The 23,179-nt window shown below is 40.0% G+C and overlaps 2 protein-coding genes across 5 annotated transcripts in view; both read left to right on the top strand.

Moving 5' to 3' along the window:
- The window catches only part of LOC120742751 (monocyte chemotactic protein 1B-like), a 50,502-nt gene extending 28,075 nt beyond the window's left edge, over positions 1 to 22,427 (top strand). Inside the window, exons 1-4 of one of the 4 annotated variants that reach the window (XM_040046184.1) lie at positions 5,459 to 5,657; positions 7,553 to 7,685; positions 7,756 to 7,817; positions 7,909 to 8,282. In XM_040046184.1, the coding sequence (XP_039902118.1) occupies positions 5,588 to 5,657; positions 7,553 to 7,685; positions 7,756 to 7,817; positions 7,909 to 7,934 (291 nt within the window). In that variant the 5' untranslated portion in view covers positions 5,459 to 5,587 and the 3' untranslated portion in view covers positions 7,935 to 8,282. Of the gene's footprint in view, positions 1 to 5,458; positions 5,658 to 7,552; positions 7,686 to 7,755; positions 7,818 to 7,908; positions 8,284 to 20,429; positions 20,671 to 21,749; positions 21,883 to 21,952; positions 22,015 to 22,108 lie in introns of those variants that run through there. The other 3 variants (XM_040046187.1, XM_040046186.1, XM_040046185.1) reach the window with 3 other exon arrangements.
- On the top strand, positions 1,654 to 3,788 carry LOC120742755 (eotaxin-like). The gene is made up of 4 exons (XM_040046190.1): positions 1,654 to 1,787; positions 3,267 to 3,393; positions 3,464 to 3,522; positions 3,618 to 3,788. Exons 1-4 carry the CDS (start codon positions 1,718 to 1,720, stop codon positions 3,641 to 3,643), a joined length of 282 nt encoding a protein of 93 aa, XP_039902124.1. The 5' UTR covers positions 1,654 to 1,717; the 3' UTR covers positions 3,644 to 3,788.
- Positions 22,428 to 23,179: the final 752 nt, after the last annotated feature.

The following is a 23,179-nucleotide window of genomic DNA, read 5'->3' as shown; positions in this document are numbered from 1 at the left end:
GCTGCACAACTGCCTGTTCATCACTGCCTTTGTTACCTGCTGAAGATCAGCGGCTAGCATGCTCTCAACTTCTTGGCTAGCTTTGTGTTAGCATGTGGTCTGTGCAGATGTTTGCAAAGAGCCCAAGTTATGTTGGCAATTTAATGCAGTTCTTCTGTCCTGGATGCAGTTTGCACTTTTCCATACTTTTGTGCTTTTGTGCAATAAAAATAAAAGTAATCTCCATGTCTGTATTCCTCAAAAGCTGTATCACTGTACTGCACCACCAAGTTCCTCCTCCCAAACACAAACTGAAATCAGATGATTGCAGCACAAGTAAACCGAAAGAAAAAAGCATTTTGTTTGCCGATAGCTGCATATAAATCAATATAATTGTAACCGCAAAATAATTACTGAATGTAGTCCATTAACGGGTTAAATTGCAGCATTATTGAAAAAATGCAATTCAGTAATGTGGTGTAACATGTTATTTTATAAGCAACTAAAAGATTCCAGAAAGAATGTCATTTGGACAGATGAGACCAAAGTGGGGATTATTGGTGATAATACTCAACACCACATTTGGTGAAAACCAAATACAGCATATAAGCACAAACTCCTCAACTGTCAATCACAGTGGAGGAGCGACTTGAGCTCACTTTGTAGCCACAGGACCAGGATCCCTTGCACTTATTGAATCAACCATGACCTCCTCTGTATACGGTCAAATGTGAGGCCATCTGTTTGACATTTAATGTTTGCCTGAAATTTGATCATGCAACAGGGAAATGAACCCATACACCCAAAAATGTACATGTCCACAAATTTAGGCCGAAATAAAAGAGCGCTGATGCACGAGGTGGGACGTTAGTAGTGCACATCCTGTGTCAAAAATTTTTGACTTTGCATGTGTGTGTGTTGGAAGATTAACACAGTCGACACAAATACTTTTCTGTCACACACTTCCTCCAGAGCAGAGTGTGAAAGTTACCTGATCATCTGCCAAAAGTACACCTAAATGAAATAAGCAATGAGAGCGTTTCACTACTTTGTAAATGGTAAATGGCCTGTATTTGTATAGCGCTTTACTTAGTCCCTAAGGTCCCCAAAGCGCTTTACACTACATTCAGCCCTCCACACATTCACACACACATTCACACACTGGTGATGGCAGCTACATTGTAGCCACAGCCACCCTGGGGTGCACTGACAGAGGTCCTTTAGTTTTCAGTGAGACTTTAATGGCTTAAACAAAAGTTTAAGTTGTGGGGATTTATAGATGAAAAATAAGCAGCCAAACATTAACAAATCATGCAAATGTAAATAGATGTGCATCAGGATCGTTAAGAGGCATCATGACGCACGATTATTTTTCACTTGAGGCCTGCAAGAGATAAACACTCACAGTTAGTTCAAATGGAAAAACAATAATCAACGTGTGATTTAGATCCATCATTTGTGACAATACATAAACTGGTTGTATCAATTATTTTGTACACTATATTTAAGTGTCTGCAAACTTTGTGTGTGCTTCTTTGGAAGCTGCGAGTCTATTGGTGGTTTGAAACACTCAGATCTCCCTGATAAGAGGCGGAGATCTGAGATGCCACACCATGCACCACAAGGACTTGTTAAAACACGTCATCAGTTCTGCCTGTGAATGTTCCTGCACTTACCAATAAATAACCAAACACGAATCAACTGATATAGTTTCAACCTGATCAGACCACCGGTGAGCATGTCTGTGAAGATCCTCTCCATCACTCTCCTCCTGCTCTCAATGTGTGTGTGCTTCAGCTACTCTGCAGGTAACTATGCTCTCACTTTCTAATGGAAAACAAAAAGAATAAAATACATAAAACTGATCACAGCATGACTTTTTCCAACAATGGCTTCTAGCTATTTGTGATGCTGGGGTACACGTCTAACTTTTTGGCGGTTTTATTGGGTATGACTGCTCTGTAAGGACTTTCAGATTTTCTTTAATTTAGTCACATTCTGGTTGATTGGTTAATATTAACAATAATTAAACTATATATATTTTATTTCCAGTGACATTAGAGAATTATGTTTTATGGGGTGTTGCATGCTCGGCATCATTTGCATCGCCCTTTTGACTGTCATAACTCAAACCTTACTATGGTGGCACAGTGTGCAGTGGTTTCTTTCAAGCTAAATCTGTAGCCATATCTTGATGCTGTTTTCATGGGGGGGGTTTTTCTGTGAGGGGTGTATACATTGTGACCCATTGGTTAAGTGTGATGGTGTGATCTACAAGCAGGAAAGTGACACAGAGACACAGAGTATAACATGATATGTTGCAGCTATGGGATAATTCTGTTCAGCGTTCAGCTACCTGCACCTCTTAATTCTTGTATGATTAAACATTATTCATTTTCAATATAATCCAGTTTTATTCATATAATATGACATCACAGCAGCAGTCACCTCAAGGTGCTTTAAATTGTGAAGTAAAGATACAATAATACAGATAAAATTATATGACTCCCCATGAGGAAGTAACAGTAAGGAAGTAACCTCCTGCAGAACCAGGGTCAGGGAGGGGCAACCATCTGTAGGGACCTATAGGGTTGAGGGGTAGAAGACAGTACTACAAACATACTGTGAAAGAGATCCAGAGATTTAAAAATGCGTCATTAAACAGAAATTGATGTTTAAACACATAATAAGTGAGACTCTGAAGAAACACTGAGTGCATCATGGGAAGCCACTAACAGCCTAGACTCTGGAAAGTCATGTTTTTCATATTATAACCGTTGCTAGCAAATTAAGCTTAATGTGTTTTCTCATTTTGATCCTCTGGAAAGGAATTTGGTGTGCTGTACTGGAGAATAAAAGCCAGAACAATCTGAGACTTCTGTTAAAAAGTGTTTATGGAAACTTTCTCAGTGATCCAGGAAACAAACACGAAGGAAACGATCACACACCCTCCATTATAGAAATAATAGAAATATATATAAAGAGAGAGTATTGACAATATGTGATTCACAACCTCAGAAAAATGTTCATGCACTGTTTTTATCAGAGACATTAGAAGACAGAAACATGGTTTATTAGTTTTCATATCCTTTTTTGCCTCTCTGTGACCTTCATTTTCTGTCGAAGTGTAAAAAAAAATGCTTACAGTCACATAATTTCAGGTAACATTTGTCTTGTTTTGCGATGTAAGGAGTTTCATCACGTTTTAAAACTGGAGTTAACGTTTGATTTTTTTAATCAGACTTTCTCAGGTCAGATAAATTAGTTTTTAACCTCCTACCTCTCAGGTCCACCTGGTCCTGGAAGTAAACGCCCGTGCTGCGTTGATGTCACCGACATCGATATGAGCCCTGAGGTGGTGGGAGAAACATATCACGAGCTGCCTGCAAAACCACCATGTGTGAAGGCTATAATGTAAGTCCACACATGTTGTCCTACATACAAACATATACAATCTCTATAATTTTCTGTCTTTTATTTCCAGTTTCAACACAGAATATGGACAACTTTGTGCTGATCCAAAAGCTCAGTGGGTCAAAGATCGTAAGTCATGCTAAAAATAAACACACACAGAAATAAATAATAAAGTATTTACAGAGAAAAACTAAAACTCCTGCTTGTCTGTTTTTCCTCTCTAGTCACTGCCAAAATGAGGAAGGAGTGAAGTCTGTCTGCTACATCAGTATTTTCAGTATTTCCATCACCTTTAAAGGCTTACTCAAACCAGAGCGCTTTCTCAGCCTGACTGTTTCAAAACATTTTTTTTGTAGATTAATTTTTACTGTGGAGTAAACCTGTATTTTATTCACGCTGTTGACTTCATTGTTTTTTAATTGATAATTGGGGTTCAGGTTGCTTTGTCTTTTTTTTTTTCTTTTTTTTTTTGCTTATTTGTGGATCTCTTTCTTTGCATTGTGTGTTTATGTGAAGCACAATGTGGCTGTGAAAAATAATATAAAAATAAACTTTTAAGCAAATATTTTCCTGCTGTTGTTTCAGTGCCCACCAGACCCTCACAAAATGTCACACACATTGGCGAATGTATTCCACTAGTGCTTTAATTGAGGATGCTCACTGAGTAGACTGTCCAGGTTTTTAATAAAACTTTATCTTTTACCAAAGTTCATGCAGCTGACGAAAGAAAGAAGCAGAATTTTAGCAGATGATATATTACAGCAGTGAGCTTGAACTCTGTGTCAAAGATTCAAGTTGCAGTTATTTATATGTCCTATCACCTTAAATCTTCACTCAAAGACAAGTATCTTTGACAGTGTATATATAGATGTATCATATATAAGAGACAAATATTGTTCATTTAATTTGTCGGCATTACTAAATTTGACTCAATGCTTACATATATGTGTAAAAAGCAAATGTACGAGCTGTGATGACTGTGTCTGATGAAATGAAGAGTAGACTGATATATTAAATATTCCTTTATTGGGTGAGAAAATCAGACCATGTCATAACTGCTTTAAGTCATACAGAAAATCCAGATATGTGGTGGTATATGCAGCATGCGAACGCACAACCCTATCCATGAGGTGCAGGAAAAGGTACCTTGACTTTCTGCAATAAACACTTCTGGAACTATGTCCTTTGAACCAATGAGACAGTTTTTAGCTATAATGCACAGCATCACATCTATTGAAACTAAACACAGCAGGTGAGCACAAATAGAGCACAGCAACCACAGGAACAGTATTTCAGGGTCAAATGTGAGGCCATCTGGCTTGACCCAACAGGCCAAGCCAGTTTATGCTTGGCCTGTTGGGTCATGAACGGGGAAATGAACCCAAGTACCCCAAACAGCCATGCCCTCATATTTAAGCCTAAATAAAAGAAACAGAATGTCTAATGCAGCTATGAGGGGGGAAATTAGCAATGCATACATAAACCATTTTTCACGTGATGTATTTAGTCTGTGTTAGAAACTGTTGATCTGTGTGTGTGTGTTGGAAGATAAAGACAGTCGACATGATCACATTTCTGTCACACATTTCCTGCACAGCAGAGTGTGAAACTTATCTGATCATCTGCCAAAAGTCAACCTAAATAAAATAACCAGTAAAAGTGAGTTCTTTTGTGTTTTCAGGGGTAGAACAGCTTGATGCAAACAAGAAACAATTAAATTTAAATTACGAGCAAAAGTCGTGGGAATTTATAAGAAAAAATAAGCAGCATAAAAGTCAGCCAGTCATGCAAATGTTAATAGATGTACATATAGGCTATTTAGGGACATCATGAGTCACTGAAGAACAGAAGTCAGTGGGTGATTTAGATTCATTACTCATTACAATGCACAAACCGTTGTTATCAATCACCAGGCTCTATCATAATCATCACCATATTTGAGTGTCTTTGAACTTCGTGTATATGAGGCTGTTTCTCAGAAAGCTCTCAGTGAGGTGTTGATAGATTGAAATACTGAATTCTCAATGATAAGAGGGGGAGGTGTGATATGCCACACCATGCAAACAAATACACAGACCTATAATCACACCTCATCAGTTGTGCCTGCATGTGTTCCTGCACTTACCAATAAATAACCAAACACAAATCAACTCGTATATTTTGACTCTGATCAGTGAGCCAGACCACGGTGAAAATGTCTGTGAAGATCCTCTCCATCACTCTCCTCCTGCTCTCGGTGTGTGTGTGCTGCCACTCCTCTGAAGGTAACTGTGCTCGTACTTTTCTACAGAAAAATGAGGGAAAAAAAGAGATAAAATAGATCATTTGATCACAGCAATGACTATCTCCAACAATGGCTTCTACCTTTTTGTGAATAAGGTTCACTTCTGACATTTTGGTGTTTTATTGGGCAGGACCACTGTGTAAAGACCACAAACCTGTACATCAGTCATATTCTGGTATCTGCTCAGTCTATAATTGTAACATTTTTTATCCAGCATTCACACTCGACTTCTACCCACCAAGCATTCCTGGAAGCTGTTTTCTGGGCTAAGTTTTGTTAGTCAGTCATGGCATTTTAAAAGGCGTCCTTTACGTCTACATTTAGAAGAAGTCTTGGAGATTTCCTTTTTTTTTAAGTACAACATTCAGCTGACTTTTGTGTTCGATTGCTGGACTGACTGACAGCCACACCATATCCATTCACGCTATACTGCTTACCATTAACAATGTTTGTACTATTTATGTTTTCTACTTTTGTTTTCTGTCACTTATGGGGTTATGTCTCACGCTGCGTTGCATGCCAGGCATATGTTGACACTTAAACTATCATAACTGCCAACTTATTAGTGTAGCACAGTTGGTGCAGTGGTTTCCTTCAAACAAATTCACTCTGTAACTACATCTTACTGCTTCGTTTTAGTTTTTAGCAAAGTCATCATTTCAGTGGGTTTTTGGAGGGGTGCATACATTGTGACTCATTGCATAAGGCATGAAAGCAGGAAATGAGAGAGACACAGAGAGAGTATAAGATAATATCTCGCAGCTACGGGACAATATTTTTCACCATTCACTTATCAGCACATCTGAACTTTGAACTCTATGATTAAACATTTGATATATTAATCATTGTTAATAAATGGAGCTTAATGTTGGTTCCTATTCTCATCCTCTGTAAAAGAAATCAACATGCTTTGTTTGCAAATAATAACAAAAAAAGCAATTTAAGACAGAATCAGTTTGGATTTGTTTGGTACAGCAGATTTCATCTTCAGAACATAAAGACAATGTTTCCCAACCGTTCATATTTCTATTTGATTCAATTTGGTTAAGAAAATAAATATAAGTAAAAATTCATCCTTGCAAAATTCCAGGAAGCAGATTCCAGATGATATCTCCAAATGTTGGATCAAGTCTCGCCTCTGTTAAAATATATTTATGGAAACTTTCTGAGTGATCCTGATAACAGCACAAAGCAAACAGTGACGTACCGTCTGTTATTAACATAAGAACATTGAGAATATGTTCTCTATCATACCAAGACTGTCTCCACTCAGTTACATATTCGATATGTAAGACGTATGACTCCCCTTTGGTCACGGCGTGTGGATATTTCAACGTAATCCACCTTTCTCTATCATATCGAGACTATCTGTCCAGCTTCAGGCTGCTTGGAGACGCGTTCTGATCAAACCATCACTGATTTCATGTCTATGCAGCTATTTCATAGGTATGCTGTGGAGCATGGGCAGGCTAGCCGGAGTTTCTTTAAGAAATATCCACATGCTCCACAAATAGGAGTATGTAATATGCTTTTTTAATCAGAGACATTTCAAGATAGAAACATTCTTTAAAATCTGTGCGAGAGCCCTGCAACAGCTAAACTTAATTCTGGGCCAAAGTTGGATTGGTTTTCATTCATTTTTTCTTTGAATCCCAACGACTATAAAAATCAAAGTTAATTAACATAATGCCAAAACTGCCTAAAAAGTGCTTGAGGGTCCCCAAGTGGTGAGAACATTGATTTGTTCCACTTACTTGTTGATTGATTTGGACAAAAAATGCCTGCGCACTGTAACATAATTTCAGGTCACATATTAAAAGTCATCTTCTGTTTAGTGATGTAAGACAAATCAGTTTTTAACCTTTTATCTCTCAGATACTCAAGACAGTAGACCTGGAAGTAGACGCCCGTGCTGCGTTGATGTCACCAAACACAATATGACTGCTGACGTGGTGGGGCCAACATATCGTGAGCAGGCTGCAAGAGGACACTGTGTGAAGGCTATAATGTAAGTCAGCACTTGTTCTCCTACATACAAACATATACAATCTCTATAATTTTCTGTCTTTTATTTCCAGTTTTAACACAAAAGATAGGAAACAACTTTGTGCTGATCCAAAAGCTCAGTGGGTCAAAGATCGTAAGTCGTGCTAAAAGAAACACACAGAAATAAATGCAAAGTATTTACAGAGAAAAACTGAAGCTGCTGCTTGTCTGTTTTTCCTCTCTAGTCACTGCCAAAATGAGGAAGGTGTGAAGTCTGTCTGCTGCATCAGTGTTTTCATCACCTTTGAAGGCTTATTCAAACCAGAGCGCTTTCTCAGCCTGACTGTTTTAAAACATTAATTGATCAGGTTTTATTTGTCTTTTGTTTTTTGTGGGTTTTTTTCTTATTTGTGAATCTCTTTCTGTGCATTATGTGTTTATGTGAAGAACAATGTGGCTGTGAAAAACAATACAAAAATAAACTTTTGTATTATTGAGCAAATATTTTCCTGCTGTTGTTTGAATCGCCTATTGCATTCCACTTGTGTTTCAACTGAGGATGCTCGCTGAGCAACACTGTCCAGGTTTTTTATAAAACTTTTAACCAAAGCTGCTGGGCCCCTTCCTTTGGTTAACCGTTTTTGTTATAATTAGCTTACGCAGCCCCCTGCTGGAGATGGCTGGACCTTCTCAGGCTGCCTTCCTAACCCAACTGCTCCAACCACAGCAGAGCTACTTATAAACTCACCTTTCTATCAGTTTAATTTTGTTTAACTGCATATTCTATCCCTGATATATCTCCATATAAGAAAATGAAGTCGAATTTTAGAATTTTAGCAGACAGCAAGATATACCAGGCAACCAAGCTCTCCTCATCGCAGAAACTTGCTCACACAGCACACTATAAGACACAGGGCTAAATGCCCAACTTGCTTGGAAGCTGGAAGTTGGTCGGGCTGCTGGTCTGGACGGGTCCCAATTTATAGCCTCATTTAGTTTTCCACCAATGTTCAGCCTCCACCTGTAGCTTACACAAGCACAAACAACACAGAGAAAGAACAGCACCACCCTCAGGTGTGAGGAACACAAACAACAGATGACCTAGGTCATAACAGATGACACAAAACTTTTTTGCCAGTAACATATCTGAAGCCATTCTACTCTGCAAGGCCATCAAAGAACTAACATGCAGTTGTTAGTTGCTTGAAGTTTGGGAGGGTGAACATCTTAAGAGGCATGATCAGGTAAACTACAGCACAGATTCTTTTCCATACAGGGGAGAGTTTAGCTCTTTGCTTTCAATCACTGCAAAACCACCACATGTCAGCCCTTCTGGTGGTATGGTTAACAAACCAGTCCTTGTGGTGAGGGCTACTGCCTTGTGTCACATCATAGATGTACCAGCTTAAGCCATGCAGTCCCGACATTGCCGATTCCTGTAAAAACAGGTGCTATTACTTGGATAGTATTTAGCATTTGGAGGGGTTTGTGGTTATTTATTGCTAAGTGCAGGAACATCCGAAGGCAGGGCTAATGCTATTTTATAGGTCTGTGTAGTTCAGTGTGCATCCACCCCTTATCACTTTAATATTTTCAAACCACCAACATCATGCTGAGAGTGGGTTTCAAGTAAGATATTTGTATATTATTCATATTGCCATATAGCCCAATTTACCTGTGCAGGGGCTCAGCTGGTTTGGTGGACGGAAGCATCGGCCTGGTGTAACTGGCTCCCGATGTGGACGTAACCAATAAAGGACGACGGAAGAGCCGCAGCGTTTGTGGGGTGTGGAAAACTTTCTGTGCACTTGCCCCAGACGGAGCAGCCGCAGCCATAGCCAGTTAGTTATTCGGGCATGTGTGTGAAGCACCGAGTGTATTGAAGAAGAGTTCTTGTTATTGCAATTATTAGTTAGGACTTGAGAGTCTTTGTATTTTTTTATTCATTATTTATGTTAATCAGAATCAGAATCAAAGAAACTTTATTTATCCCCAAGGGGCAATTAAGATACAACAGAGCAGCATGACATTAAAAATAAGGTCAGGGCATAAACAGGTAATAAGAGATAAAAAAAAATACTTAAATTATACAGTATATACACCGTTTTAAAATTAAAGTGACTGAATAAGTGAACAAATAACTGTAGTGACTAAAAGTGAATATATAAAAAGAGTGTAGAGTAGTTTATGTTTCTGGTGTGGGAAATGGTCTTATCGGCTGGAGTTAAAAAGCAGAGTGGCTTTGGGGACAAATATGGCTCTCCTCCTCTCAGTCCTGCAGGAAATGCAGCGGAGGTGTCGCCCAGAGGGCGTGAAGAATGTGAGAGAGGTCGTAGATGATTCTGGCTGCCTGTCTAAGGGCTGAAAACCTGTGCCAGAGTTCTGACAGGCAGGCCAATGATTTTAGAGCACACTGGTGCAGTGTGCTGCAGTCTGTTCCTGTTCTGAAGGCTGAGGGAGTGGAACCAGCAGGTGATGGAGAAGGTCATGATGCTTTCCAGGAAGGCATAGTAAAAAGTCATCATGATGGGTGTGCTGACTCGAAAGGAGTTGAGTTTCCTAAGGAAGTATAGCCCTCCTGAGAATCTCCTCTGTGTTGGCAGAGAATTTCAGAAGGTTGTCACAGTTGGTTCTCAGGTATTTGTACTCCTCAACTACCTCCACTGGCTTCCTGTGGATGGTGGTGGTGGCTGAAGCAGCCAGATCGTGGTGACCTACCGGAGAAGGTCACCACCATCTCGTTGGTTTTGCTCACGTTCAGTTCAAGTTTGGAGCTGTCACACCACTCTACAAACTCCTGAAGAGTGGGCCCGTGGTGTTGTGAGGGGCCTGACAGCAGTGACAGGAGAACTGTGTCGTCAGCATATTTCACCAGGTGACAGTTGGGCTGTGTGGATCTGCAGTCATCCGTGTAGAAGATGAAGAGCAGGGGGAGAGCACACAGCCCTGGGGGGAGCCCGTGGAGGTGGAACGGAGACCAGAAAGAGAGTTGTTGACCTGAACTTTCTGAGTCCCGTTGGTCAAACAGTCCAATATCCACAGGATTAGCTGATCATCCAGGTGAAATTGGGAGGAAAATTTAGTGACCAGGATATGAGGCTGCTGAGTGTTGAACTAATCATAATAACTAATAATCACGGTTATTTTTCTCAAACTCCTAAGTTGCTCAGCCTCAGAGGTGGGTAGTAATGAGTTACATTTACTCCGTTACATTTACTTGAGTAAGCTTTTGAAAAAAATGTACTTTTAAAGTACCTTTTTTGAAAATAAGTAATCAGTAAAGTAACGGGATTGCTTTTTGGCGGAAGTAATCAGTAATTAGTTACTGATTACTTTTTTCAAGTAACTTGACCAACACTGGTTGTGACAGTGATGTACACTGTCTTGATGGTATATATGCATCAATCTATCAATCGTTTGTTGTAAGATTCAGATAATTATTTTTTAAAAGCTAAATATTTTAAATGAGAATAAGAAAGAAAAGTATTTCTTTGTGCCCCCCTCTCCCTGTTAATGCCCTACCTGGCCCCCTGGCAACACTTTGCTAGATCCGCCCCTGCACAGTTACCAGCTGTCAGCTACTTAGAAAAGGATCCTGGTGTTATTTGTCTCTCAGAAACAGTTCATAACTTCCCTTCAACTCATTCTTGTCACCTAAAAGGTAAACCTGTTTCTCCATCACCTGTTCAGCTCTGATGATCCAGTAAGGACATCTCCTGGTTTCATCCTCATGTTTCCCTCTCACCACATAACCAAACCGATATCATGAGCAGCAGCTTTACAGCTGTGGCTCCAGCAAACATCAGCTGATACTAGAAATTAATATAAAATAAATTTTAACAACAGCTGATCAAGCTTAAACGTGCTGCTGTTGTTTACCACGACATCCGCTGGTTTCCTCTTTCTGGCGCAAAGTGGGTGATAAACAAACAAGAGAGAAAAGCCGATCAGCTGATCATTGATCAGTTTCATGATTGAAGTAGAAAAAGGAGAGGGAGGGTGAGAGGATGAGAGAAGAAGAGGCAGCTGTGCAGCGTAAAGACGCAGAATAAATCCAGCTTTGTGTCTTTTTCCATTCTAGCTGAAGTCCGGGACAAACTGTGTTCCTTTTCACCTCAATACGAAACGCGTAATATTTTCTCTGAATACGGAACAATTGCGTTTTTTATGGCATGGTTGGCAATTCTAATCAGCTTCAGAATCAGAATCAGAATACTTTATTAATCCCGAAGGAAATTAGGGTTACAGCAGGCAGCACGCTAATGGCGCATGTGCACTTACAAAGGAACCTTCTGACCAACTTTACACAAACATCACATTGGGGAGACATGTCAGAAAGGTAGGCTGATAGGAAAAAAACAATGAAAATACATAACATGAGGTAAGAGGAGGAGAAAAAAAAACTCCACTCAGACTGAGCTCCTAGTGGGAGAACAGTTTGATAACAGAAAAAACACCTCAGCACGAAAAGCACATGACTATCAATACACCATAGAAACACAAGACAAGCAACAGGGGAGGGTAAAGGGTAAGAGAGAGCCGGTGTAGACAGCGCATCCGGTCCTGCAGCATGTCTGCGCTGGTCCAGTCGACTGCCATCTTCCCCGGTAGGGCACAAGCATTGAAGGCGTTTGGAAAGGGAGGGGGGATCAGTGTGCATAGTGTGTGTGTGTGTGTGTCCAGAGTTCAGCTGAGACAGTGTCCTTCGCCCCGCCAGGCTAAGTAAACAGTCTTCCAGCCAACCCAGGTGGCCCTAAGTAAAAACACAAGACAAGACAAGGACATAAGAAGGAGAGGAGAAAAGTGCGAGCGCCTTCGCTGAGAGCCAAAAGAGAAGAATTAATAATAATTAACGTTATGAACAAAATAAAGTTCAACATCAGTAACATCATAGCACCCACCCAGCTGTATAGAAACTCAGTCATGCTAGCTAGTAGCCAGTACGAAAAAGTCAGCATAACGAAAATAAACTACCCCTAAACTTGGTTTATATCTGACCCAGATAGACTGCAGGTCATAACTTCTTACCTGAAGTTCAGTTCACACTCGAACCGACGGCCGCCTCGGGTCTCTCCTCCTCCTGCCTCCCCTTTCCCTCATCCACCTGCTGGCCTCCACCACTTGCTAATATTACTGAATCTGTGGAAGCTCCATGATAGCCACCACACGAAGTAACGAATAAAGAGCCTATCTAAATACCAGTAACGATTAACGCGTTTGTCACGAGGGAACAGGGAGGACTCGGAGCAGACTGAAATCACAGAAAACTGAATTTTATTTACACACTCCCCGTGCACTATATACAGGTGAAGGGGGCCAAGGTTCCCAGGGGTACAAGGAAGAATCTGGAAGTGTCCTCTCTTGCTCCGCTCCACACGAACAGAACAATGCACTTGGAAAGGTCCTTTCCTCACACACACCACTCTCACTGCGGCACTCACGAACAGGCTTCGGTGTCCAAACTTCCAAACCGAGCACGAAGAATGTGTATACAGAGATCAGGAATTAACACGGAAAACTTTCACGAAGAGAGCTCAAAACTGGCTTAGGCTAAAGTAGCACTGACGAGCGTTACTCAATAGTCCAGCGGCGAGGTGTTCTCAGTCACTGCCTTAAATAGCGAGAGCAAACAAGGTGAGGAGCCACAGGTGATTGCTTGCAGGTGGTGAAGGCCAGGGGCGGGAGCCCATAATGAGCTCCGCCCAGGCAGCAAGTAGAGAGAGAGAGGAGAGAGAGAGGAGAGAGACAAAAGCAACACACATGTAGCCACACAGGGCCAGCCAGGCAGGCACGGGGACCATGACAGCGTTCCTCATTTTGGCATAACAAGTTACCGTGCTCGTTACCACAATAATAACGTAGTTACTGTAACGCGTTACTTAATAACGCGTTAGTCCCAACACTGCCTATATGTATGTGTTATGAAAGTGTGAGTAATGTGGATGTTTAGGTTGTGGAATAAAATTGAGGCCAGAAGGAGACAGAGGGGTGATGCCTCCCCTGCACCCTGGTGACACACCTGCATCCCACGGCCCTACACGAGTGCGTCGTTGTGGTAGAACGGGTAAAGGGAGGCAGTTGGGGATGGGGAGGGAAGGAAGGGAGGGGCTACTTGTTCTAGCTGTTGCTTGAATATACACCAGACTCACACAAAATCTCCTTATGCATTCCCAGAATCAGATTTCCTTGGTGCTTTCAGTTGAGCTCAATAATCCAGTATTATGCACATTTATTTGGGTTAAGTGTGCTCCAGACAGGTCCTGAGATGGAGTGACATGGACTGGCGGCCCCAGCTACTTTCTTGCACCTCATGGATAGGGTTGTGCATTCGCATGCTGCATATACCACAACATATCTGGATTTTCCCATCATCCACAGTGCATGTGCAACAGACTACAGTGCTGGAGTCCCTGAGGTAGGGGGGGCTCATGGTCAACACAAAGAAATGTGCAGTTGGGCGGAGACAGGGACAGTATCCGAGGTACAGGGATGGGAATCGAGAACCAGTTCTTGTAGAGAACCAGTGAGTAGTCCATTTCCTTTGTGTTCATACCTAAATGCTAAGAGAAACATCAAATGTGTGTCTTTAATAAAATTTGTGTTGGTATGTGGGACCAGCTTTAGGTTTATATAGTTAAATGCTAATTATATGATGTGCATTTCAGGACATTTTACAGAGTAAAAGTAATGTAACAAGTAGTCTATCAGATTACTTTCTCTTGGGAGTAATCAAGTAAATGTTTTTATTAATATGACAATCATAAATATACTTATAGAAATATTTACAATTATTCTGTCATTTAGCAGTCATACTGGGGAGTTAGACACTCACACCATCAAATTAAGAAACATGTCTCTCAAACCCATTTCCTACTAAATAAACAGGAAATAAATTTTTGTGGCTGTCTTATCTTTGGTTTGACTATTTCTTGAAGTGTAATTCAAACAGGAAGTAACATAAACTCGTCACTCATCAGATAAAGAATGCAACCTTAGCAAAAACTGAATAAAATTTTGTGGGAACAAGTAAAATAAGAAGAAAGGAGAAAAGCAAGTTTCACAATCATTTAGACTGATTATGTTGAGAGACTTTCATTGACTTTTTAAGGCAGGTATGTGCACTAAACATTCCTCTTGCTGCAAGAAAAATGAGAAAATGGGAAAGACAGCAACACCACTACCAGGGGAACTGCACCCCAGGAAATGTGACTTTAAACAACCTCTCATTATTCCAGTGAATAAAAAGTCACAAAGATTTGTATGAAGTAGTAATAGATGAGGTAATAACACAAAGTTTCACTTAATAACCAGTTAACAATATAAACCTAACTTAGCCTACAGTTCCACACACCAGCACCAATCCCTACCCTGATGAGGACTCACATATTATTGTTTGTTTATTTTAACTTATGAACACAAAGCTGACAACACAAAATAAAGTTAAGTTACTTCTAGGAGTATGAACAGGCAGAACCCAAGGCTGCACGACTGACTGTTCATCACTGCCTTTGTTACCTGTTGAAGATCAGCAGCTAGCATGCTCACAACTTCTTAGCTAGCTTTGCGTTAGCATGCTGTCTGTGCAGATGCTTGCAAAGAGCCCAAGTTATGTTAGCAATTTCATTGAGTTTTTCTCTTTTTTCCATCATACGCATGTGCTTTGTGTGATAAAAAATAAAAGTAATCACCATGTCTGTATTCCTCAAAAAGCTGTATACCAAAGTAGGGATGTTTGGTGATAATACACAACACCACATTTGGTGAAAACCAATTACAGCATATGAGCACAAACACCTCAACTGAGAAATTAGAAGTGCATACCCAAACCACTTTCAGTCTGCATTAGAAATGTTGATCTTTGCATGTGTGTATTGGAAGATTAAACAGTCAACACAATTACATTTGTATAAAACAGTTCCTCCAGAGCAGAGTGTGAAAGTTACCATCTGCCAAAAATGCACCTAAATGAAATAAAAGTGGGAGCGTCTCACTGCTTTAGTTTTCAGTGGGAGTTTAATGGCTTAAATTACAAGCGAAAATTTAAGATGTGGGGATTTATGGATGAAAAATAAGCAGCCAAACATCAAAAAATGATGCAAATGTGAATAGATGTGCATCAGGATCGTTAAGAGACATCATGAGTCACTATTGTTTTGCACTTGAGGCCTAATGCACAACTGCAAGAGATAAACAGTCACAGTTAGTTAAAATGGAAAAACAATAATCGACGTGTGATTTAAATCCATCATTTGTGACAATACACAAACTGTTTTATACACTATATTTAAGGCTACGTCCACACTAATGGGTGTTCGTTTGAAAACGCATCGTTTTCTCTCCGTTTTGGCCTCCCGTCCACACTAAGATGGCGTTTTCCTCAAGGAAAAATGCAGCATTTTTGAAAATGCATACATTTCAAACTGCAGCTGTCCAGTCGTAGTGTGGACACACAAAAACGCAGACTTTCTAAAACAATGACGTATTTTAGTCATGTGACGCAGTCATGTGACCAAATAAACAAAGATAGCAAAGTGCATTATACAGCGGTCGTTTTGATTGCTCTCAATTTTGACAGCCCTAAAAAGGATGAATATCAGTTTGTACATGCTCCAGATAGCTTTTCTTCAAATTCTTTAATTCTCACTCGCTTTTGCGCATGCGCAGGACTGGAACGTAAGCGTTTTCATCCATTTCAGTGTGGACGCACGACGAAAAATATGAAAAAGTTCTTGTGCTTAAAGTGCCTCACTGAGCTGAAATTTAAACTTAAAACATCTCAATATCTGAACATGTTACCTTGGGCATGGGCATCATAGAGGTCCCGCCCTTGACTATCTCTGATTGGTTTAGATCACAATGTGGGCATAATGTGTTATTGTTATCGACTTTTTTTTTACTCGAATGGCTGGTCTCACCGGTGCAACCTAGGATTTTTTTTAGTCGCACTATAACAGTTTGTGTTAAACTCAATAGTGCACATATAAAAAAATATTTGTGGAGATGAACTGAAACTCCTCTTCGTGTCTCTTTCCTCTCAAGTCATTGGCAACATGACCAGGGAGTTTCCCACAAAGGCTGAAAAATTGCAGCTCTTCTGCCACATCAGGATCTGCTCATAGTCACTTATACTTGTGAATTTTTTAATATTTGTACTTTAAATTTTTAAGGTTACATCACCCTCTTCTTACTGAAGAGGAAATTCTTGATGTCGGATTTAAGTCATGCATGACTTTATTTGAAAGTGATGCTTAATGCTGAAATTTAGATGGACCCATTGAGTTCTTATGTTATTTTAAGCTAGGAATTGTCTTTTATTCTTTTTTTTCTGCTTATATGATTCCTGTTACATCCATGAGATGGAAATGTAGGGGAGCGTGTGAGGAGGAACAATGAATAAAGCAGAAATTGTTAAATTGTAAACTTTATTCTTAACACAAAGAGAGAGCAACATCGCTAGATCAATATCAAAAGAAAAAGAAAACACAACACAAATCTAAAGAGAGGGAAAACACAAGCATTGAATTGCAACAAATACTGTGTGGTTTGGTTTAGTGGTTTTTTTAACTTGAAAAAAGTAATTCGTTACTAATTACTGATTACTTCTCCAAGAAAGTAAAGTGTTACTTTATAACTTTGACTTTTTAAAAACATGACACACAACCTGAATATGTAATAAATACATACAGCAACAGACCTTTCAGCCCATTTCTATTTTTTATGCATAATGGATCATGTAAAATTGAATCAAATGAAAAAGTCTCTTTTTAAAATGTATTTTATTAGTTTTAACTTTATGCAAATTGCATCAAGCAAAAATTAAATTATATGCAGCAGTCTCTGACTTGAAGAAATTTGTTTAACATTTAAACCTATTTTCTGCATATTCCAACATAAAATCCAATAATTTTTTGTGTTTACACTGAGTTTTTCATATAGATGCAAGTAAAACGCAGCAGAAAATAAATAAAATCTAAGATTAAGCAGCAATAAATCCTTTTGTTCTTAAATCTATTGTCACCTGTTTAGCAGGAGTGGAGCCAGCAGAGGTTTGCCTGGTGCTGCAGTGGTCATGTCAGTGGGAGGATCGGGGGGTTTCTCTGTGAATTTCACATTCCTGTGGAAGCGTGCTAGGTGCTTGCTCAGATTTGAAGTTTAATTTTTTGCTGTAGAAAGAGTGTACAGGGGACGCTATTGTTTTTGTCACTTTTTATGGAATCAAGCTCAAAGTAATGTCAGTACTTCTGCACTTTAAATGCTGCATAGTCGTACCCTCTTCCGCACTCCATATTATTCATTGTTGATCTGCACACGTCTGTTCCTGCCACTGATGTCACACACACTTATGTCATTGTCATGAGACACTCTCACAAACAAAATCACTGTTTAGTAATGCAGGTGGGGGGTAGGTCCTAGATGGCTTGGGGATAGAAGCTCCTCTTGAGTCTCTCTGTCCTTGCCCGGATGATGCAGAACCTTCTACCAGATTGCAGAAGTTGGAACAGCTTGTTGCCAGGATGGGACGGGTCCTTCAGTATCTGTGCTGCTCTAGTCCGGCATCTCCTGGTGTAGGTGTCCTGAAGCGGGGGGAGAGCAATCCTGGAGAGACTCTGATCTCTCAGTTAGCTGAACTTCCTCAGTTGTTGTAGGTGTTACAGGCGCTGAGGAGATGTGGACACCGAGATACTTGAAGGACTGCACCCTCTCCACTGGAGCTCCATTGATGATAATGGGCTTGTAGTCTCTGTGCTGAGTCCTTCTGAAGTCCACCACCAGCTCCTTGGTCTTGCCAACATTCAGCTGGAGATGGTTGTCCTGGCACCATGATGCCAGATTCTTCACTTCATCCATGTAGGACGCCTCATGGTTGTTGTTGTTTTTTTTGTTTTTTTTGCCTGTCCTGTTTGGCTCTTTTGCCATCAGAATTATTGTCTAAAGGCAAAGAAAGATGCCCAACGGATTTACTTTACCAAATTGACCATCCCAGCCTTGCCATAATGGTCCATTTGATTCACCTTTTATTGTTTATTTTATTTTCACTTGCTGAATACGGGACAGACTTGACTGGAGGAAAGAAGGGGAGAAAGAAAGAGGGAAAGAGAAACAGACGCCTCATCGTTGTTGGAGATGACGCACAACACCACTGTGTCGTCAGCAAACTTCACAATGGTCTTGGAACCAAGGGTGGCCACACAGTCTGAAGTGTAGAGGGAGTAGAGCAGTGGCGAGAGGACACATCCCTGAGGTGCTGTTAGAGACGCATGCTGTAGAGACGCAATCTACCCCCTCACCACCTGAGTTCTGCCCGATTGGGGAAGTCCAACACCCATGCACACAGACGGCTGTTGAGTCCCAGATCCCACAGCTTTGTGAACCTTCTGCAGGGCACTATTGTGTTACCTGCTGAACTGTAATCAACAAACAGCATTACGTCACATAGTTACCCTGTTTCTTGTCCTGTGGCTGAGGGTGGTGATGCAGGACGTGGGCGATGGCCGTCCTCAGTGGATCTGTTTGGTCGGTAGGCGAACTGGAGAGGATCTGTGGTGTCTGGATGGAGGGGAGATGATTTTTCAGCAGCCTCTCAAATACATTCATTACTACCGAGGTCAGTGCAACTGGCCGATAATCGTTCAGGGATGAGGGTTTGCTCTTGTCAGGGATTTACATTCAAAATGATCTAAAAAGGCACCAACAGAACAACCATGGTGAGAGGACAAGTTCAGTTAGTGCAGATGAGGCCTATCAGACATCTGCTGAGAGGATATCTGTCAGTCAAAGCAGCAACTAATACAGCTATGAGGGGGAAATGATCTATACATGGGCACTTAGTCTGTATTTTACTATTACTGAATGTAGTACAAAAACATGTTATGTTACTGAAAAATGGAATAGAGTAATGTGTTTGGTGAGGGGACTTTTTTTTATTTTATTTTAACCTTTATTTAACCAGGAAGAGATTAAAATCTTCTTTTTCAAGGGAGACCTGGCCAAGATCCACCTTCAACAAAGGTGCCTTGACTTTCTGCAATAAACACTTCTGGAACTTTGAACCAATGAGACCAGAGAAGACAGTTTTTAGCTATAATGCACAGCATCACATCTATTGAAACTAAACACAGCAGGTGAGCACAAATAGAGCACAGCAACCACAGGAACAGTATTTTAGAGTCAAATATGAGGCCATCTGTCGGAAAGTTTATGCTTTATGTTTATTTAAGTCTGAATAAAAGAAATGGGATAGCTAATGCGGCTATGAGGGGGGAAATTAGCAATGCATACACAATTCATTTTTCATGTGATGTATTTAGTCTGTGTTAGAAACTGTTGATCTTTGCATGTGTGTTGGAAGATAAAGACAGTCGACATGATCACATTTCTGTCACACATTTCCTGCAGAGCAGAGTGTGAAACTTATCTGATCATCTGCCAAAAGTTAACATAAATAAAATAAACATTAAGAGTGAGTTCTTTTGTGTTTCCAGTGGTAAAACAGTTTGATGCAAACAAGAAACCTTAAACAATTTATGTGAAATTACAAGAAAAAGTTTAAGTAGTGGGAATTTATAAGAAAAAATAAGCATCCATGTGCATCAAGACTGTTAAGGGGCATCATGAGTCACTGACAAACAAAAGTCAATGGGTGATTTAGATTCATTACTCATGTCTGTTGATATCAATCATCAGGCTCTACACCATATCTGAGTATCTGTGAACTTCGTGTATGTGAGGCTGTTTGTCAGAAAGCTCTCAGTGAGGTGTTGATAGGTTGAAATACTGAGATATGCGTGATATGCCACACCCTGCACACAAATACACAGACCTATAATCACACCTCATCAGTTGTGCCTGCATGTGTTCCTGCACTTACCAATAAATAACCAAACACGAATCAACTCGTAGATTTTGACTCTGATCAGTGAGCCAGACCACGGTGAAAATGTCTGTGAAGATCCTCTCCATCACTCTCCTCCTGCTCTCGGTGTGTGTGTGCTGCCACTCCTCTGAAGGTAACTGTGCTCGTACTTTTCTACAGAAAAATGAGGGAAAAAAAGAGATAAAATAGATCATTTGATCGCAGCAATGAATATTTCCAACAATGGCTGCTGCCTGTTTGCGAATAAGGTTCACTTGTGATATTTTGGTGTTTTATTGGGCAGGACCACTGTGTAAAGATCACAAACCTTTACATCAGTCATATTCTGGTATCTGCTCAGTCTATAATTGCACATGTGTTTTTCAGCATTTACACTCAACTTCTACCCACAAAGCTCCAGACACCCTGGAAGCTGTTTTCTGGGCTAAGTTTCATTAGTCAGTGATAGCATTTTAAAGGCGTCCTTTACGTCGACATTTAGAAGAAGATTTTTATTTTATAAGCACGACATTCACCTGACTTTTGTGTCTGATTGCTGGACTGATTGACAGCCACACCATATCCATTCACGCTATACTGCTTACCATTAACAATGTTTGTACTATTTATGTTTATCTACATGCAAACTTTTGTTTTCTGTCACTTATGGGGTTATGTCTCACGCTGCGTTGCATGCCAGGCATATGTTGACACTTAAACTATCATAACTGCCAACTTATTAGTGTGGCACAGTTGGTGCAGTGGTTTCCTTCAAACAAATTCACTCTGTAACTACATCTTACTGCTTCATTTTAGTTTTTAGCAAAGTCATCATTTCAGTGGGTTTTTGGAGGGGTGCATACATTGTGACTCATTGCATAAGGCATGAAAGCAGAAAATGAGAGAGACACAGAGGGAGTATAAGATAATATCTCGCAGCTACGGGACAATATTTTTCACCTTTCACTTAATTAACATAATGCCAAAATTGCCCAAAAAGTGCTTGAGGGTCCCCAAATTGTGTTGAGAACATTGATTTGTTAAACTTGTTGATGGATTTGCACAAAAAATGCTTGTGCACTGTAACATAATTTCAGGTCACATTTTAAAAGTCATCTTCTGTTTAGTGATGTAAGGAGCTTCATATTTTAAAACTAGATTTAACTTTTATTTTCCTTCTAATTATACTTCTCCCTAGTAAGAAAAATCTATTTTTAACCTTTTATCTCTCAGGTACTTGTCGTCATCATCCTGGACTGAAACGACCATGCTGCACTGGCATCACCGAAGGCAATAAGACTGCTGACGTGGTGGGGGAAACATATCGTGAGCAGGCTGCAAGCGAACGCTGTGTGAAGGCTATAATGTAAGTCAGCACACGTTGTCCTACATACAAACATATACAATCTCTATAATTTTCTGTCTTTTATTTCCAGTTTTAACACAAAAAATGGGAAACAACTTTGTGCTAATCCAGAAGATCAGTGGGTCAAAGATCGTAAGTCATGCTAAAAATAAACACACACTGAAATAAATGCAAAGTATTTACAGAAAAAAACTGAAGCTGCTGCTTGTCTGTTTTTCCTCTCTAGTCACTGCCAAAATGAAGAAGGTGTGAAGTCTGTCTGCTGCATCAGTATTTCCATCACCTTTAAAGGATTATTCAAACCAGAGCGCTTTCTCAGCCTGACTGTCTTAAAACTTTCTTTTTTGCATTTGTCGATTAATTTTTACTCTAACCTGTGGCGTAAACCTGTATTTTATTCATGCTGTTGACTTCATTGATCATTGGCGTTCAGGTTTTTCTTTGTCCTTTTTTTTGGTCTTATTTGTGAATCTCTTTCTGTGCATCATGTGTTTATGTGAAGCACAATGTGGTAATACAAAAATAAACTTTGGTATTATTGAGCAATTTTTTTTCTTCTGTTGTTTCAGTGCCCACCAGACTCTCACAAAAAGTCACACACCTTGCCTATTGCATTCCACTAGTGTTTTAGTAGATGATGCTCACTGAGTAGACTTTTAAAAAGTTCATCCAGGCCACAAAGAACATTATTGGGCCCGAGTAGCAAAACGAAATATATATATTCAAGATTCAACATTGTTTATTTGTCACATGCGTAGTTATACAAGTATAACACACATTGAAATGTGACCTGATATGCTCCAGGACTGTGCACAAAAACAGAGAGAACATTATATACAGTGAGTGAATATATAGAAAAAGGACATTATGTGCAGTAAGTGAGTGAGTTATATACATTATATAAATTAAATCAAATAAAACAATCTGGAAATTTGCAGTTTGAAATCTTAGAATGTACATTGTGTGAGTGGGGTGTTAAAGCTAAACTTGGCAGCTGAGCAGAGGACAGATCAGAAGATCAACGTGCGCCCGGTGGAAGTGGAGTGCAGGGGCTTTGCTGCCAGCACAACAGCAAAACTCCTTAGAGAGATTTGGATCAGACGACAGGCATTTATTTCTGCTTTTTATGCATTTATGCAAAACAAATTTTACCTGTGAAAAACAGGCAGGCTATAAGAGAACTAGCTAACACTGCTGAGAGGACCAGTCACTGGCTATGGTTAAAAAGGGCTGACATCACTTGAGCAGCTAAGGCAGTCAGCTAACCGCGCGAGAAAAGTAAATATTCCGCTCTTCT

Source organism: Simochromis diagramma, unplaced genomic scaffold (genome assembly GCF_900408965.1).
Source record: "Simochromis diagramma unplaced genomic scaffold, fSimDia1.1 OVJJ01000434.1, whole genome shotgun sequence".
Lineage (NCBI taxonomy): Eukaryota > Metazoa > Chordata > Actinopteri > Cichliformes > Cichlidae > Simochromis > Simochromis diagramma.
The sequence above is the reverse complement of the archived record's forward strand: the minus strand, read 5'-3'. Positions and strand labels throughout refer to the sequence as shown.